General features: G+C 45.6%; 1 protein-coding gene across 1 annotated transcript in view; it reads left to right on the forward strand.

The window, feature by feature from the left end:
- Positions 1-19,130, forward strand: part of zswim5 (zinc finger, SWIM-type containing 5) — a 55,649-nt gene that overhangs the window by 20,502 nt on the left and 16,017 nt on the right. Inside the window, exons 2-4 of the mRNA XM_054759364.1 lie at positions 15,532-15,719; positions 16,820-16,988; positions 18,536-18,684. Of these exons, the coding sequence (XP_054615339.1) occupies positions 15,532-15,719; positions 16,820-16,988; positions 18,536-18,684 (506 nt within the window). The remainder of the gene's footprint in view (positions 1-15,531; positions 15,720-16,819; positions 16,989-18,535; positions 18,685-19,130) is intronic.

A 19,130-nucleotide genomic window follows, 5' to 3' on the forward strand; every position in this document is an offset into this window, starting at 1 on the left:
CCAGTCCCCCTCATCCTGACTCATGCATAACTTATTGATGTTGGGCTCCTGTGAGCACAAAGCACTGTGTTTGCTTTACAGGAGGTATAGCACCATCTCTCAATGCTTCTCCTTGTTTACACGTGCCCCAGCTTCTTCCCGTAGTCCAAACATCTGTACGTTAGGTTGATTTAAGACTCTTAATCGCCTGCGGCTGTCTCGAACAGATCAATGACGCCAGCGGAGGTTCCGCTGTACGTTGAGCGTGTTAATTTGTTCCGTGAAAGGCAACATTCCTGTTAGATTAGACCTTGCATGGTTCACAGTGCAGGTGTTGAAGTGTAACGGATATTGCCACCAGCACACATTGCTTCATGCCAAACTTTACGTTTGTCAAATAATGCACAGCACAACAAAGGCTTTCAGGTGCTGGAGTCACAGTTTTATTTATTTATTTATTTATCAGTACTCTAAGCCCATAAGTGTTTTCTGCCCAGCGGTACGCCTACATTTAGATAAACAAATACTCATCCAATTCCCACCACAGCCTCCTAGGTGAGACTCTTTCAAGTCGCTTTGTTTCTTGTCGGCAGGATGAAAGGAGAAGCATGTTGTCGTGCTTTTTTTCTAAGGATCGAACGAACAGAGCCTGTTTTGAGTGTCGAGCTAAAAGCTTACTTTTCTTTACACCTGTGAAGAGCGGGAAGGGATTGCGTGTGCTCATAAATATGTGTTTTATTGTCTTGCCAAGGACAAGCAGGCCCGGGCTGTGCCAAGCGGTGCCAAGCCAGCTGGCTGTCACTCACACTTTTGTTTGGCGTGGCGCTCTGTATTCAGTCCCACAACGCACATTGTTGTGAAGAGGCTTTCTTTCACTTGTGTTTTATGCTGCTGACCTTGATCCAGGGAGATACTCTGTATGTGAGGCTCAATATTGAAATACTTGGAAGGTAATTATCAAGAGTAGGCCTGTCATGATAACACATTTTGCTGGACGCTAATTCCCCTACAAATTGTTGTAGATAAACGATATTATTGGCAACATTAATTTGAGACCTTTTTTTTTTTACCTCAGAGTTATATTTTTGCCGCCGTTTATCTTGTTTGTTTGTGTTCAAAATAACTTCAAGTTATGAATGGATTTGGATGGCGCTTGGGGGAGGTCTGCAGTTTCATGAACGTATGGCATAATAATGTGAGTACACCGTATCAAAAGCAATACATTGGAGTTTCTGAAGTGTATTTAATATTGTAATTGGAATGTCAAGAGCTTTCAAATAAAATTAGTTAAACAACATAATAAAATAAGCAAAAGACAGAAACACCCCAATGAAAATAAGTGTCTCTTTTAGCAAAAATTGCACTTAAATAAAAATCAAGCACAATATTTGTGATTTTGTATCATGGATGGAGAAATCACCTGGCGTCAGCTCATTTGCATATACAATTCTGTGTGGACGTTCTTTACCTTTAATGAGGTGTAATGTTTTGTGGGAGTTTGGTCTAAGTTCATATTTTGGAAGCAGCAAAATGCGTTCGGTGCACAGTGAGGTGAAATCACAGCAGCTGAAACGCAAGTTCCGGCGTTTTGGATGATTTATTTCATTGTTTTTGTCCCAAACGTTTTCATGTCACAAAATGACAACGTGCTAATGGGCTGAAATTGACATCAGGTGGCGTTTTATACACAACAGGCACCAAGAAAGAATTCCACACTGCTTTCTCCGTTTATTCATGTGTTTGAAGTACATTTTCACCGGCTATGGCTTCAAATCACTATCAAGGTCCTCTTAGAATCGCTGGCTGTGAGTCACAAGCAAAGACTGGTGAGAGAGGGTGGTTTTAAAAGAATTTTCTGATGGCGAATGGAGAGAGAACTTTCGAATGTCGCAAATTCCATCCGATAAGCTTTGTGCTTGCACTTCTTTTCTGGCCTTTTTGGTCCTGAAATAAACCTGCTTCACGTGTTTGATGTCCGAATAGAGCCGGCGTTCTCCATTTCTTTCCCAGCCTTTTAAATACTTATCCGTTTCTGGTTTTTCGTCCGTCGAGGCCCTCAGAATGTTGAGTTCTTTCAGTTACTGAAGCTAAAAGACGGTCTCTTCTTCATCCCCGAAATGGAAAGTAGCGTCTGCCTCTGTTGTGGATTCAATGGAGTCCGTTTCCAAGTCATATCCTGCCTTGGAGGCTGGCGCGTGTGTAGAACTCTGGCTCCGATGATCAATCAGTGTATTGTATTGGGACCTGGTTTACATTCATAGTCTGGGTTTGGCAAGCCGATCCTTAAAGGAAAAGTGCACTTTTTAAAAAATTTTCTCCATTATCCACAATCCTTATGTGAGACATAAACACACGTTCTTAACATCATTAGAGCTCTCTAGACATGAAATAACACCCCTATAGTCACAACATACTGTAGTAGACATAATAACAGAAAATAAGACATATTAGACATAAATAAGATAAAACAATGTTAGCATTGGGAAAGTTCCTTGTTTTTTTTCTGGACGGTGTGTTTTGCTGCGGTGGCTATTGTCTCATCAATGTAGTGTCATGGCGGCTGACTGGATGGCTGTAAATTAGTCAGCCTTTTGATTTGAAGTAGACACGGGGCACTCACTATCTGTGTCTTACAGGCAGATGCTCACAACACAGCATGACCACTTCAACACGTCCTAGTCCTCTTCTTCTATGGACATATTTCCTAAAAGCGAGCGCTTTCCCGACATGCAGAACATCACTGCCCTCTATAGAAGTACACGATACGCCTGTCGATACAGTTCAGTCGCTAAGTTCACACTGCAGGGGATGATTTCAAGGACTTTGTGCAACGGGCGTCAACATTTTCTTAACCAAATGATTCAAGTGTGAGATTAAGAAGAAAGCGGGCAAGACATTTGGCTATGGCACTTCATGGAGAACTTGCTGCGACATCTGTTCCGAAGACCGTGTGGGTGAATGTTGTAGCCAGGGGTGGTGGGACGTTGGCATGAGCCGCTTCACTGACAGATTTTTTAAATAATTTTACATTTCTGGAACTTTTGTCTACTTCTGTGAGTATCTTTATTCAAGTCTCGCCCAGCAAAACACCTTTCCACGACATGTAGGTTGGATGTATGCGACCTGACTCTTCAGACCGCCGTAGATCGGATACAGATTGGATTTATATCTAAATACGAACGAGGCCTGAGTCGCATTTGAAACAATGGGAATTGTACTGTTCACACGGATGTGAAACAATCAGAGCCAGGTCATTTATGACCTGCAGTGTGAACGTAGCCCTAGTGACCAGTGTAAAATACTACATATCACGTCTTTAAATGCGTCTTCTGAAGGCCTTATATTTGTATTTTTATTTAGCCATTTTTATGCTTGAAAATACCGGCTAAGATATGCACATTTTAGGAGTAATCGTAAGATTCAACCACAAAACAGCGCTCATTTATTAATTTATTAACTCGTCACAGCGTGCATCGGCAGAAACTCGCACTTGCTCGACATGTTGCAACCGCGAGCCGGCGAAACTCGAGTCTCTGCCGACCTGTGAGTCAGTGCAACTTGAGCCTTCCTCGAGCACCCGTGAGTCAGCAAAGCATGCGGGACGAGCGAGTGAATCGTTCATCATTTCTTGACGGTCTACAGAGAAACCACGAAACAGCGATAATTCATTCATTTATTTTGATAAACTGTGAGACTGAATCTGTGAAATTCTAACCGCAACGTGGCGCAGGACGACTGTATATTGTGACGTTGGTAAATACCTCACCGCTCAGCGGATTTGCATTGGTGAAGTATGAACCCACAGCTGTCGTACTCGTAGCCCACTCCAAACAACAATTTCCCCTTGGTTTGGTGTATCAGCTGATTTGTCTGCGTGCAAACCAAGATTTTCTTGAGCCAGGTCAGCAAGAAAAGGTCAGGTTGGAGGCCGTCCAGAAAGAAGAGGAAAGGAATGCAGCCCCACTAGGCATCAAACACCAACACTGAGTCGTGCAGAGTCAAATGACAACAATGCTCGATCAAACTCAAACGTGTGCGCGTTGCCCTAATGGGCAGCCGCCAATCACACCGACATGAAAAACATCACGCTGACCGCCTTGTGACTTCTGAAATTGGGAGTGTCATATCTCATTCTGGGATTTTCCTGCAGGGGTTAGACTTTTTGGCGTGGTTCATTTGCAAAAGGAGTTGCTTCCCCGGTCTGTGCACACCAATGTGGTCGTGTGATTTACGGGGCAGAGTTTTGTCTACACAGCTGTGACAAAAGGTCCGTTGTTAGCATAACAAATTGTGAAGGCTTGATAAAGCCAGCTACTTACACATGGTGTTAGCTTAGAGCAGCGCTTTTCAGGTTTTTGTCAAGGCCAGAGGGGGAATCCCAGGAAGGAAGGACTTACTGTCAAAAAGTGGAGGTTTATCCGATCAACACTTCTTTACGAGTGCGGCTGGTGATCGTCAGGTCTAGATAGTAAAACCTTGAGTTGCTCTGGTACGACATTAGACACATGCTGCACGTTTTATTCTTGAAAGTCGGCATCGGTAAACTCAAGTTGACTGACTATTCTTTGGGTAACTGGTATTTGTAGTACACAGAGAACGAAAAGTAAAAACAAACCCATCATGGAAATATACAATACATTAGAGATGGAAAGCAATGATGTTGTATGAAACAATACCATATATATCCTTTACTGCATGTTGTCAAGGTCTCAGCCTCTGTTATTCCCGGTGTTAGTCTGAGGGAGAGAGGCTCAGTTGAATGTCTGGCATTTGGAAGTCTTTTGTCAAGTCAAGGCTGCTAAAGAGCATTGTGCAGCATTGTTTACCAGCCTGTCTCCCCCTGCTCCCCCACCGTGTGTGTGTGTGTGTGTGTGTGTGTGTGTGTGTGTGTGTGAGCTGACATTATGCAAAGATGTGTGTGCATACACACATTTGCCCGTGGTTTTGCACATGGCGACTGACATGACTGGTTCTCCACGATTGTGTGTGTGTGTGTGTGTGTGTGTGTGTGTGTGCGTCCCTTGCACAGCTACCTACTTGTGAGTAACCGTTGACGTGGATGATTGCTTGCTTTTGTGTTGCGATCTGACAATGGGATGCTTTGTCGAGTTGATGCAGCAAGGGATTGCTTCCGAAAAGATTCTGCGGTGCTTCTACTGGTCGCTAAGTTCGCTTAACTCGATATACGGCAGGCTTCAAAGGTCTAATCAGGGGGAAAAAAAGCGATGATTTGGCAGTGAGAAGGCATCGGCGCAACAGCATGAAGTGCGAGCGACTCACATTGAAATGGATGAATAGTCCAAAATACTGACGGGGAAACTCGATTCCTTTTTTTCTTCTTCTTCCCACCGAAGTGAATCGGGTACTGGATTCACTCAGGTCGCTCGTCACAAAGCGCATGCACAGAAACTCGCACATGCGCAACATGTTGCAACCGTCCGTCAGTGAATCTCCAGTTTTTGTTGAGTACCGCTGAGTCGGTGAAACTCGCGGGTTGAGCGAATGAATGGTTTGTTTTGTTGAGTGTGTGACGCAGGAAGGGGAGAGGAGATACAGTACATATTGTTACGACAGTTGCATATGCAGCTGTGGTGATTTAGGATGGTTGCACGGCTAAGTTCAACAGATGGCAAACCCGATTGACATATCCCCAACTGATGCAAGCCATAGAAGCAATCACATGAAGACCCATGCATATACAATGTATATGGGTCTGCACGGTATTTACACGGAACTGGAATCAAATCTTCCCAAGTTGTCAAAGCCATTTGCAATGCATATTCTCTGAGTAGCTGGTGTCCCCAGGCTTCCTCCCCAAGTCCTCCTGGCTCCTGCCTGCCTGCCGGTTGCCTTTCCCCCGTTGAGGTCTAACAATGACAGGCAAAGCTCCAGCCTTGAGGCCTGCAGCCCGGTTCTTAATGGGGGTGCTGCGGGAGGCGGCGCTCGGGGAGCGAGATGTACCAGCCTGTGAAAGGCTTGACTGTGGGGGCAGCATGTAGTGTAGGGAAGCCGGAGGGGGTGGGGGGCAAGAAAAGCAGGTCACGCCCAGATTATAAACCTCAATGTATGGCTCTTGCATGACTGTCTGCCTCGTCAGCAAGATGGTCGTACTCCTGCGTGTGAGGGAAGACGACCTTAGCACACCTTTAGGGGTGCATGAGTTGGAAGGGGGTAGCGTCAGAATGCATGCAAGCTGATTTGGTGATGCATATTTCCTTTGTGCCTGCGCTAAAACGGGGTTGTCTCTATAATGCACACACACAATCAAATCCCCCTCTGTTTTGGGCCCCATCCCCATATGGTGGCTAGGCTTGATGAGGGCTTGATGAAGTCAACCAGAATTCCCCCCCACCCGTGTGTTGCGTGTGTGTGTGTGTGTGTGTGTGTGTGAGAGAGAGGGCATGTGTGGATTGTCAGCTTGTATATTGGCTTGCAAGCTGTTTTCATTATATTTCATTAATCATTCATTTCATGCATGATTGTGCAAGCCAAGCCATGATCAGCTCTGTGGGGGTGGAGTCAAATCAGGAGGTGGAAAAGGTCTGTCACCTCAGACATGCAAATGGGCCAGAAACCCCATAAATGTCGTGGCCTTTTGTGTCGGACAAAAATGTGTCACTGGGAAAAAAAGTAGCTGAAACAGCAAGTAGAAAAGTACTCACACTGCGGTGAATAAATGGAAGCTTCTGCAACAAATCACTCGCTCCATCCAACCATTCTCTTCCGCTTATCCGCTTTTGGTTCGTGGGGGCAGCAGCCTAAGCAGTCTCCGCCAGGCTGCTTCGTCCGGCTCCTTCCCAAGGGATCCCGAGGCTTTCGCAGGCCAGTTGAGAGACATGGTCTCTCCAACGTGTCCTAGGTCTTCCCCAGGGCCTCCTACCGGTCAACATGCCCTGAACACCTCCCCAGGGAGGCGTCTAGGAGGCATCCTGTCCAGATGCTGCTCTCTATGCGGAGGAGCAGTGATTCTACTCCGAGTTTCTCCCGAATGACGATGCTTCTCACCTTATCTCTACGGGACAGCCCAGCCACCCTACGGAGGAAACTCATTTTGACCGCTTGTGTCCACATCCTGTCCGTGTTTTCCCCTTTTCTTCGGAGTTCCCTCCCTTCATGACAAAAGCCCACCCGTCAACCAACATTTCTGTTTTCACAATTTCATTGCCTGATGAAAGCGTGGCTGTTTAGCTGCACAAAAGCATAGTGAAAGTGAAAGAAACAGCTGAAGGATGAACCACAACACTTCCGCATGAAACCACGTCGTTTTGCCTAAATCCGCTTCCAACAAATGGCAACAAAACAGTCCTCCTCGGTGGAAACAACAAAGCTTAACGTCTTTATTGTGCGTTCAGCTTTTTGCCGCGTCTGTGGGCAAACTACAAACGTCGGGTGGCGTGCCTTCTTCCTGTGTGTGTGAACAGTGTTTTCTTTTATTTGTTTGTTGCTAGCATGTCATTCCCGCCGTTGTGCCAACTCGAAATGGAACAATTTTGCCTCTTTCCACCCCTCAAAGGAAATACGAGCCTCTAAAATGCATACTTATCTTGCCCTGCAGACTGCACTTGAAGAACAAACACACACACACACACACACACACACACGCACGCACACCCCGGCTAAAGAGGTATTGTGATGCCAGTCGTTGTTGTTCCAAAGACGGCGGCTGTATGCACAGGGCAGATGGCTGCTCTTATACTTTGCATGCCGCTGTATTAAACAAAAAGCATGGCTTAGGTCACGGCTGGTTCGGGAAAAAGGGCAAAGTGCGAGAGCGAGGCAACAAAAGAACAGCAGAGGGAGAGACGGACACACACAATTTGATATAAGGGAACACAAAAAGGAAATCCACGTGTGAAAATGTGCAAATGCGTGTGTGCATAACCGCATTAACTTTGTATGCAACGCTTTCACTGGCGTTTTGGAGGCGCTCATTTCATCCGTAGTTGCAGGAAGTCATGCAGATGAGTGTGTTGAGAAGCAAATGTATGGAAATAAGTACATTTGGTCCAGTCAGGTGTCTTTTATGGCGCTAAAGTCCCTCCCTTCACATTCGCGATGCAGCATTCACAGCACTGCAAATTTGCTGATTTTTCATTTAAAAAAAAATTTCAATATTCAATGTAAATAGGCTGTTTTTTCCTTAAAAAACACATTTCATTCACCTAATGCGATAATACAGACACAATGTACAGCATACGTGTACCACTGGTACAATGCCCACAATTTGACATATTTATGTTTTTATGCGTCACTGAGTGTTTTTTCATCAATGTTTTCATTTCGCACTTTGCTCGGCGGTCCTTGAACGCACCACAGTTGAGTGCTGTGGACATTTGGATGCGGAAGCACGAGCTTTGACAATCAACCCAACCTCTAAATCTGCAGCAAGGTGAACATAAGTTAGCGTATGATCGTAAATGGTTACACCTTCTAACACGCTGCTAGCCTCTAGCGCTAGCCTGACGACCACGCAGCTCCGTCACCATCTGTTGGGAGGTCTCGGGGAATACCCAGGACACGTTGGAGAGAATGTGCCCCTCAACCGGTCTGGGAACGCCTCAGATACAACAATACGCTTTTTATGATCTTCATTTTCACTTCCACGGTGATGGCTTTCCTTTTCTTTGGCGCACTGTTGCTTGGGAGACATCATGTTATGTTGTTCTTCGTCAAGTGCGGCGCGTATTCCTCCGCCGCCGTGCGCTCAAACTACTTCCCGAGAGAGCTTCGTGTCGATGGACCGAAACTGTTTGTCGAGTTACGGGAGCACGTTGGTGACCACAAAACGTGGTAAAGCGAGGGCCCCGTCTACCCGTCCTCGCGTTGTCTCACGAGTTTCCGATTGTTCTCTGAAGAATGTTTTGCAAACCGCCATTTCACAACACGAAGTCTTGACCGTCACCGTTTTGACCGATTTCCACTTACACCCCCCCCCCCCCCCCCCCCCCCCCCCCAGGTCGCAAGCGAATGGAGAAAATCAGGTAATCAATTCAGTGTAAACATGACAAATGAGTCCCTGCGGTTAGTGAGTTGTGTTTTTTTTTTTGTGAGTGTGCTTGGGACGGGGCTTCTGGGAAATCACAAATGAAACAATCCGGTTGTTATCGCATCAGCAAACACTGCAAAAGGAAGGGATGGATGGCTGGGTGATGGATGGATGCATAGATGGATAGGCAGAGGGAGGAGATGATTCACTGTGGCCTGTGTGTATGGCTGCATATGCACGTCTGTTGTGCACAGATAGATGGCTGATTGAATGCAGGGCCATGTGGGTGTGTGTGTGTGTGTGTGTGTGTGCGTGTGTGTGAATGAGCGCAAGCAGAGGGGTGCTGTGTTAACCTTGGAGCTGTCAGAACAGATGGGAGATGGGAAGGGCTGCAGGGGACATGTTGGCTGCTGGGGGGGAAGAATACCGGGCCAGGTTTGCAAAGGGTGGAAAAGGAGGAAGGAAAGACGACGGGGTTTGTGCGCCTGCTTGATGTACGACACAAATCAGTGTAGCGTGACTCAAAGGGTCCCTGACATGATTCATCAACTTTGCTTAAATATGTTGTATATTGTTTGGAATTATGTTTTACGTTGTTTGACTTACTGAACGGTAAATTGACATTTCTAGTTGATGGCGCCAGCTATGACGAGCTCGCTCTCGCTGATCAGTTCCATTTTCCGGAAGCGACGTCATCGGTGTGACACGTCTCGGCTAAAGCAGAGTAAACAAACACTTGTCCAGGTGGACGGTGGACTTGGTTTGGTATATTTTCATCCAAATAGCAGTCATGCCCAAATGTTGTGTTGCTGCTGGATGTTCACAGTATCCCAGTGATACTGCAAGTTTGTTGACTTTTCCAAAAGAGGAAGCTATTCCATGGTAGCGACAAGGCTGCAAAGCATTATACATGTTATATAAACATCTCTTCACAGCAATACTGTGGGGGGCGGCGGCAGCGAAATATACAATAAAAAAGGCCATAAAGTGCCCTTTACACTCGTTAATGAGATGGTTTAAAACAATAATTGAAGGATAAGCAACTTCCGAGTAATTTAAACGTACCATATGTGTTTTGAAGGCAACCGATCTTCATCTCCATGTCTTAAAATCTAAAAATCATCTTCTAAAAGTTCCTTATTTCATCTCCAAGTGTTTCTCCCTTCTTTTTCCTCCTCGGAAACTACTGGCACATGGCTCACATCTTGGTTGTCTCGTACACGGCTATGTTGTGTGTTAGGATAGTAGAGTGTTCAGGATAGTAGGCTGACTTGTGTTTGTGCGCATTCAAATACCTTCAGACTTTTGTTTTGCTTGAGAAAGGAGCGTTATGCGGGATATTTCCTTCATTTTGGGAAAAGGAGAGGGCCGTGCTTGTCTGTCTGCAAGGTCTTTCGCTGAATAAGACTGCTCTCTATTTGTGTGTGTGTGTGTGTGTGTGTGTGTGTGTGTGTGCACACACATACACACTGGCTCACTGCCCAAGCGCCATTCCCCCAGCTGATTAGGGTTAATGGCCTATGAGCAGGAGGAATGATCTGCCTTCTCATTGGCTGCCTGGCTGCAGAGTGGGCGGGGTTCCCAAGGAGTGACAGATGGCGGCGCTGTGTGTGCGATTGTGGGTACACAATGGCAAGATGTACAATGGCGCTGGTCTTTACCCCCCCTTTTTTGTATCATTTCCTGGCTATTTTTATTATTTTTCTCTGTAATGTTGGCCCGCATCCACCAACGCTGCAGCGCATCTTTAAAATCTTGGCCCACGCATAACTTGGATGCAGCTTTGGTCAGCGGCAGACTGTCAACCGGGGGGCCGGCGTGTACACCTGTAAGACACGAGACAATAAAAGCAGCACGCACGCACACCGCAAGGCCGCGTGTCACGTTCCCTGAGGAGGCCGCACCGTCGTACTTGGCAACAGTCCCGCTTTGCACGCATCTACTAAATAAAGCACCTTTGTTCAACATTGATCTCGTTAGCCAAACCAGTCCCCCAGCGTGGTACAAACACCAGTGTGTGTGTGTGTGTGTATGATCAGTGATATCTTCCCTGTGAATATCGCTGCTTTCCACCCCCCCGTTTCATCTGTTGGCTGTGGCGTTAAGAACAAAAGCAGAAAGGCTTTGAAAAGGTTGTTTTGTGTTTTACGTGCGTGTGCGTCGTGCACGCAGACTGTCGGATGCAGCATCTTTTTTTATTTATCAAGTGTCATTGATTGCGTTCCCATCTGCTGAAGACACAGTGTCTCTCTACACCACACACACACACACACACCCACACACCCACACACATGTAAGTACCTGCCTAAAAGACTCAGGAAGTCCAACGGTTTAAGCAGGAAGTAGCCTCATTTGTGGATAAAGCACACTGGAAAACGTGCAGGATGTTCTTCCTCCCAACAATTTTCCCCGAAATGATGATACATTTTACTTCTTCAGTATAAAGGAAAACTCGCACACTAGTTTTAAGTGAAACATGCAGACACTATACCCAGCAAGTACATTTGACTTCAATTCCATACTTGGAGTTTTACTAGTTTAGTTCACGTTACTCGTCTCGATTTACTAGTAAGTAAAGTAGCCCTGCTGTGCTTCATAGGTGAAGGAAATATTAAGACTTTGTCATTTATTTGCATGAAGCAGACCTGCCAACCTTGAAGAAATGCTAAGAGTACTTGGGTTTTTTTCTTGTATTTTGTATGTTTTGAAACATTTTTTGTCATCATATTATGCTTTTTGCTTTTTTATTATAATTATTTATTATCATTATTTTTGGTATACAGTATTTAGCAATCGGGGTTTACTTCATTTCCGTACTGATGGGTCAGATTCAAGTCCAGTAGCACTGCTATGCGTCTTATGATATGCAAATATTAAGGCTTTGTAATTTACTTGCATGAAGCGGACCTGCCGACCTTGATGAAATGTTGAGTAGTTTTTCTTCTATTCAAAGTTTAGTGGTAGTATTATTAGGGATGTCCGATTTTATCGGCCCCATATTGGCATAATCAGGCAACATTGGTATCGGGGTTTTCCCTATAATGAAAACCTGATTTTACAAACTGCTGCATGTAGGCCTCTGGGCGGAGCTGGCGCGTAAATGATGACCTCATCGGCATGACGGATATCAGCCAACAGATTGGCGGCTTCTCGCTTGCATGTGCCACGCCTGCGAGCTACTAGCATTCTTCCCCCTCAGTCAGCGGCGTCCGACACTCAAAGGCGTCCATGCGGAAACTCGGCTACAGGACTTTAGTTCCGTGTGAAGCGCTTAGATGCACTCTAGTATTAAATGTAATCAGAAAAATAACATAAAATCTAACCGAACCGAACATGCAGAACCGAAACACACCCCTAGTTAATATAAAGTTAATATTGAGGCTAATTTACTTGCATGAAGCAGACCTGCCAACCTTGAAGAAATGTTACGAGTAACCCACCCCGCCAAGTTTTATTGCTTATTAATATCAACATGCCATCTTGTTTTCAATTACATTATGCCTTTTGCTCAAGTGTTCCCCATTATTATTATTTATTATCATTTTTGGCGGGGAAAAAAAATGCAAAATCAAAATGATTTTTAATGAATTCATTGAAATATTTCTCAAACATTTGAAAAACATTGAAGTTGCAAATTGAATTGCGAAAACTGGATACTGAGAGCAGGAAGCACGTGAAGACCTCCCTGAATCGTGTTCTGATATCGTATATCAGGAAATCAGGTTTGTCCAGCGTTCATTTGAGGATTTCTTGGCATTCTCACCCTAACCCAACCCCCCAACCCTAACCCCGGAGGGCCGTGGCGGTTCAAGCGCTTGACAGTGAGATGTCCGTGACAAGTGTAATGTTGCTTTCCATCGACGGGTTGCTAGAACACACGAAGCGGTTGTCGCGTGGTTTACACAACTAATCCGGCAATTATAACATCAACCTCACAAGGTTTTCTGTTTTTCATCCTCCTCCCTTCCCTGTAGCTTGTTATCGGTCTTTGTGACGGTGAAAGAGGGTTCAAATTGATTGCATGGGAAGGAAGCGTGTGTCAGCTTCCTTGTGTGCGCTGACAACATTTGGTCGGGAAAAGCCTGCTGTGGGACTTTGCCAAGGAGATGGCTTAACAAGCCCTTATTATGCCACACCACCATGCTGGCTCATACCCCAGAATGTAACTGTGGGGGTGGGCTATGAGTGTGGCTCGGTGGAAACAAGCTTTCGACATGTTTCCCCCCCACTGCCGTGGCCCAGAATAGACCTGTCATTGCTTTCCAGTTTGCTAGTTTTACGTCCTCCCTTCTCGTCTTCTGTGTGTCGCCGACTTTCTGGCTGTGGACGAAATTGCTCTCTTATCCATAAATGGTATCTTGGCTGAGGACACTTTAACACGGTCACGGGATCACCGTCAGGTTGGGAGACAAACACTGTACCACCTCACACGTGCCGCCCCGATGACCACAGAACCAAGCAGATACTTGCTCTTCCCACGTTTTTCAACCTCATGTTTGTCTGAACTGAGACTATTTGATGGGGATTCAAGAGCCCCCGTTGGGATCGTAAGTCCAGTCCTCCGTTTCCTTTCATTTTCAATGATTTATGAAGTTACGTGAAGAGTGTTTCAGGCAACTGGAAGAATTTAACTTCACCGGATGATGATTTGTTGCACATTAGACACACCTTGTGATTTATGAATCTGTCAGGGTTTAGCAGGATGCCGTAGCCTCCACTGAGTCATCGTTTTGAGTTGACTGTCGTCCACGGTCATCAGTTTTAGGATGCCCCGTTTGGTGAAATGGTCAGATGTCCCAGATGTGTAGTCCATATAGCCATCCATCTTCTTCCACTTATCCGAGGTCAGGTTAGGGGGCAGCCTCTCCCCGGCTACTTCGTCCAGCTCCCGTCAGCGGATCCTGAGGCATTCAGACTCTTCAGCAGTGAGTTTCTCCCAAATGACAGTGCTGCTCCCCTTATCTGTAAGGGAGACCCCAGCCACCCTACAGAGTAAACTCATTTCGGCCGCTTGTACCCACCATCTTGTCTTTTCGGTCCCTACCCAAAGCTCATGACCACAGGTGAGGATGAGTTGGTTGACTGGTAAATTCACCACAACGGATGCAGACTCTGGCGTTGTCCATATAGTGGATATTTTTCATCTGTCCGTCTGTGTGCATGTTTGTCAAGTCAGCAACCACTTTCACACCCGGAAGGCGGGATGTCAAATGTCAGGGTATCCTGGTGGAAACATGTCATTTCTACCAAAGCTTCTGTCTGCTTTGGGACACAGGATCAAGTTCCTTGAAAACCCCCTTGCCTTGCTGCTCCTGGGCTTTTATCCTTAGCAAATCATCATGATAATGTAAGATGATCGCTGAACAGATGGAATCGGGGGATTGGAGTCACGGTGTAGCCTTTAGCCTGGTCGCCAGGCTAGCGCTTAGAGGCAAGCATGCTAGAGAAGGCTTCCTCTCGAGTCGCGTCAACACGTCTCCTGGGATTTAACTGGTTCAAGTTAAAGAACGGGGATGAGTTGGGTGGTATAAGCTTTGGTAGTGTCGGAGGAAGTTACATACAATTTTCACTTTTCGACTCACGCCAACTATGGTGTGTTCAAGGACCGCCGAATACAGTGTGAAATGTTATAAGCTTTTTTAAGTGCTACATGTATTCTGTGCATTTACCTGTATTATCACATATTTCTAGCTTATTACCGACTTAAGGTGAATGAGATGTGGAAATGAATGTAAAAAATGTATTAACTCATTCCATACCAAAGACGTAGTTACACAAACGCCCGATCCCAACAACGTTATTTATACGTCTTCTATGGGGTTTTTTTTGCGCGAGAAGCAAAAGGAGGTGCAGACGCAACTCTCCACGAATGCACTTCACTTCAGATCAATTTTAAGCATTAAAAACGGCCACAAGGTGGCGGAAGTGCATTTGGTACAAGATCGGCAGAGATCATGTGGACGGAAAAATCACACATGACAGGAAGGAGGAAGTGAGAGCGTGGAGGAGTGTAGCGTGCACAAGGTTACGCATTGTAGGGACATTTTAACACATGCACACGCACACTTCAGTTCCAAATGTGAAAAATGTTAATAGTTCATGGTGTTATATTTGTAAATACATTTTGATGTAAAACAACCCATTTTTATGTTGTTTATGTTGGTATAGTTGTTTAGATATTAGAGATGTCACAAAAGCAAAAAATACGCTGGAAATGTATCTTTTCACAAAAAGCTGTTTTTCTCCCTTTTTTGGTCAGAAACTGATATTTTCCTGAAATTTACCGGAAAAAGGTAGAAACTAACTTTTTTTCTGGTGAAAGACAGGAGTCTAATGTTTCTTTTGGTAGGTTCCATGTTTATATAACCACAGAAAACAGCATTCTGTGTGCCTTGAAAGATCAGTCAAAATGGTCTAAAAACAGCCGTACTGAAGGGGTTGAATTATTAAAAATGGCTGGGATTGAATTGGTTACAATCTGACAATTTTCAGTGTAGCGAATATGCGGGGATCCACTGCATATTATTTTTGTCACAGTGTTTTTGTCTCCTCTCTGTCATGCGCAGGGTTTCACCTGAGCGGCACAGTAACTGAACCTGCCACCTCATCCGAGCCGGAGGTGACCCACAAGGTGGCCATCAGCTTTGATCGGTGCAAAATAACCTCCGTCACCTGCGGCTGCGGGAACCGGGACATTTTCTACTGTGCCCATGTGGTAGCACTGTCCCTGTACAGGATTCGCAAACCCGAACAGGTACAGTATGTTATGCAGCGAGGCCTGTGGTGATAACAAATTTTGCTGGACGATAATAGTCCGAATCATTATTGACGATAAACAATACCATCGTCAGCATTATTTTGAGACCATTTTTTCATGAACGTACACCGAATCAAAAGCAGTAAACTTTAATTTCTGAAGAGTATTCAACATTGGAATTGGAATGGCAAGAGCTTTTAAATAAAATTAAAAAAACAAAAAACAAAATACACAAACAAAAAAGACAAACGCTTCAATGAAAATAAGTGTCTCTTTTAGCAAAAATTGCGATTAAATAAAAATCGTAACCAATCACAACATTTTTTTGGGAATCAGTGTCACTTTCGTTGTTTTCTGAGTATTGGAAAAAAACAAAACAGAAATAACCTGGAAATAGTCTGAAGTTGACATTGTGTGCCATTGCAGACATCAGCTCATTTGCATCTACAGTACAAAATAGGCTGTTTACCTGTAATGAGGCGTAACGTTGGTGGGAGTTTGATCAAATGCAGCGAAGTGCGTTTGGTGCACAATGAGGTGTTCTACTTCACAGCAGCTCAACTGAACCGATCAAGCAAGTTCCAGCGTTTTATTTGTTTCGTTGTCTTTGTCACAAACTTTGACCACGCGCAAACCGGCTGAAATTGCCATCAGATGGTGTTTTATACGCAACAGGCACCCAGAAAGTATCCCACAGCGTTTTCTCTGTTTGCTGTTATTCAATATGTTTGCCGTACATCTTCCAGTCACTGTGGTCTGTGCGTGGTGACCCTCCAAGTAACTGCACTGTCGCTACTACGCCTCATTCGCTGGCACCCTGTCAGGAGAATCGCCCATTTGCGTGTGCTTGCTTGTTACCCCTCACAACACTCACTTGTGCCTCGCTAGCGCCGACCGCCAAACACACATGCGCATGTAAATTTATCGAGGCGGGCAAAATGACCAAGTTCTTTTTTTTTTTATTTGTCGCGGTTAGTTGATTTATTGATTATCCTGCCAGGCCAATGCAGTATGTAGCAGACGTGCATTATACGGGTCCAAAGAATCACTTCTTGACGTGCACGTTGTCGGTGCTGACCCTTCTGTTTGTGGTGCAGGTGAAGCTTCGGCTGCCCATCTCAGAGACGCTGTTCCAGATGAACAGAGACCAGCTGCAGAAACTGGTCCAGTACCTGATCACAGCCCACCACACAGAAGTGCTGCCGACGGCCCAGAAACTGGCTGATGAGATCCTCTCGTCCAACTCTGAGATCAACCAGGTCCACGGTGAGGCAACTTCCCTTATCACGTTTTTATGTGTTCCAGGAAGTGCCCGCTCACGTGAGTTGTCCCATCCTTCCGTCAATCTGTGTCCAATTTTACCCTTGGCCGTCTGAAACGTCTGACATTTCACAAGTACTTTCCTGGATTGCCGAAAAGCCCCATCCCTGGAGCCGCCGTCCAGCCTGCTCCAGTGATATCTTCACAGCAACACGGCAGTTTGAAAGAGCTTCAGACTTGAAACGTCCGGCATGTAAGCCCAGAGGCTGTCACACATCACAGCCTCGCTGCTCCAGAGGCTACAAAGCCCGGCTTCAAATGGCTCCTTCGATTACTGCCTCCTCGCCATTCACTGCCTCTTCTTGAGGCGCCGTGGGTACGGTCGGGAAGGTGTTGGGAGAAAGTAGATTGACGTAGACCAGAGAGCTCGAAGGGAAGATGAAAAGGATGGAGAAAAGCAGTGGAATGTCAGAAAGGAAGTGGACCTGCATCAGGGAAACAGCAAAGTTTCTTTAGCTATCTCGCCGTTTCATTCCTACTCTTCATGTTGACATTCTGCAACTCCCCAGTCCAGGAAACACCACATTGTGTTTCCTGTCTGTGTTTGACAAGGGGGGGTGTCATTGAGGCTGTTGATCCGCGAGCAAGGCTTTGAGCTTTGATTGAGGAATGTGTCTGTTGGCTGGTTCGTTTCCGCAGTTCATTTCAAACACGTGTGGTTTCCTTTCCTCAGCTTGATCAAAGCCCCCCCTTTTTTTCCTTTTTTTTTTTTAGCATTTCTATGTTTGCTCATCATTATTTAGACACACTCGGAACAAGAATGTCGGCTGAGGTGGTTTACACGCACATGCTGCTGCAGAGGTCAAAATAAATACTGTGGTACCCCGTTTTTGTATGAATGTAATCCAAAAGGTCAGAGGCAATTGGACATTTTCTAAAAATCCAATCAATCCGTTCCAGACACACAAAAATCCACCCATCCGGCCACTCATTTTCTTCTGCTTATCCGTGTCTGGGTTGCGGGGGCTTCCCGGTCCCCGGCCACCTCCTCCAGTTCCACCGGGAGAACACCAAGGCGTTCCCAGGCCAGCTTTGAGATATAATCACTCCGTGTCCTAGGACGACAGTCCGGTACAGCGACCGCATTGCTGCACCAATCCCGCTGTCGAGCTCACACGCCAACCTTCCCTCACTCATGAACGAGACCCAAAGATACTTGAACTCCTCCACCTGGGGCAGAACCTCATTCCCAACGCAGAGGCTGCGATCCACCGTTTTCATGGCCTCGGATTTGGAGGTGCTGAGTCTCATCCCAGAAGCTTCACACTAGCACACACCTGGGCAAACGGACAAGAGTGATACACGCATTATTGTACAAAAACCGAGACAAATTTCCGAATAATGCGAAACCTGAGGCTTTCAAGAACCCAGGATGACTGTCCACCTGTTGGGAAAAGTCTCTGAACCGAGAACATGACATAACATCTCATGAGTTTCCCCGTGCGCGTCGTAAACATGTTCCTCACGTAACGTACGTGCACGTGTTTTTCCAGGTGCCCCCGATCCGACTGCCGGCGCCAGCATCGATGACGACAACTGCTGGCATCTGGATGAAGATCAGGTCAGGGAACAAGTCAAGCAGTTCCTGTCCCAGGGAGGATACTACGGCTCCGGGAAGCAGCTCAACTCCATGTTTGCAAAGGTACTGAGTCTTCCACAGATATGTTACTCATCTTGAAACGCACTGTCGTCAGGCTGAGGATGCAGGACACACAATGCCGAATACAAGATAGCTAGCAGGGGTGCACCATGGACTGGTTGCGAGTCATTCATAAGAGATATAGACAAGCATTAGAACGGGGGGCCGAGGGCCGCATAATAACATCATATTTTTAAACCCACATACTGTAAGTAGTACTTGCAGATATGTTTTATTTATATTTCAAGATCCCAGCTTTGTGTTATGGGAGACAAAGCGTATTATTAGTATGAGTTAACTTTTCCTCCTCGCATTACACTCTTTTTTTTTTTTATTACAAGTATTTGAATTTTATACTTGCACATTTTTCTTGTAATATTGTGGCTTTGCCGTCATAATATTTAGACTCTGTCATTGTAATATTGTAGCTTTTTCCCCAGCCAAATTTT

The sequence above is a fragment of the Dunckerocampus dactyliophorus genome, chromosome 2 (genome assembly GCF_027744805.1).
Source record: "Dunckerocampus dactyliophorus isolate RoL2022-P2 chromosome 2, RoL_Ddac_1.1, whole genome shotgun sequence".
Classification (NCBI taxonomy): Eukaryota; Metazoa; Chordata; class Actinopteri; order Syngnathiformes; family Syngnathidae; genus Dunckerocampus; species Dunckerocampus dactyliophorus.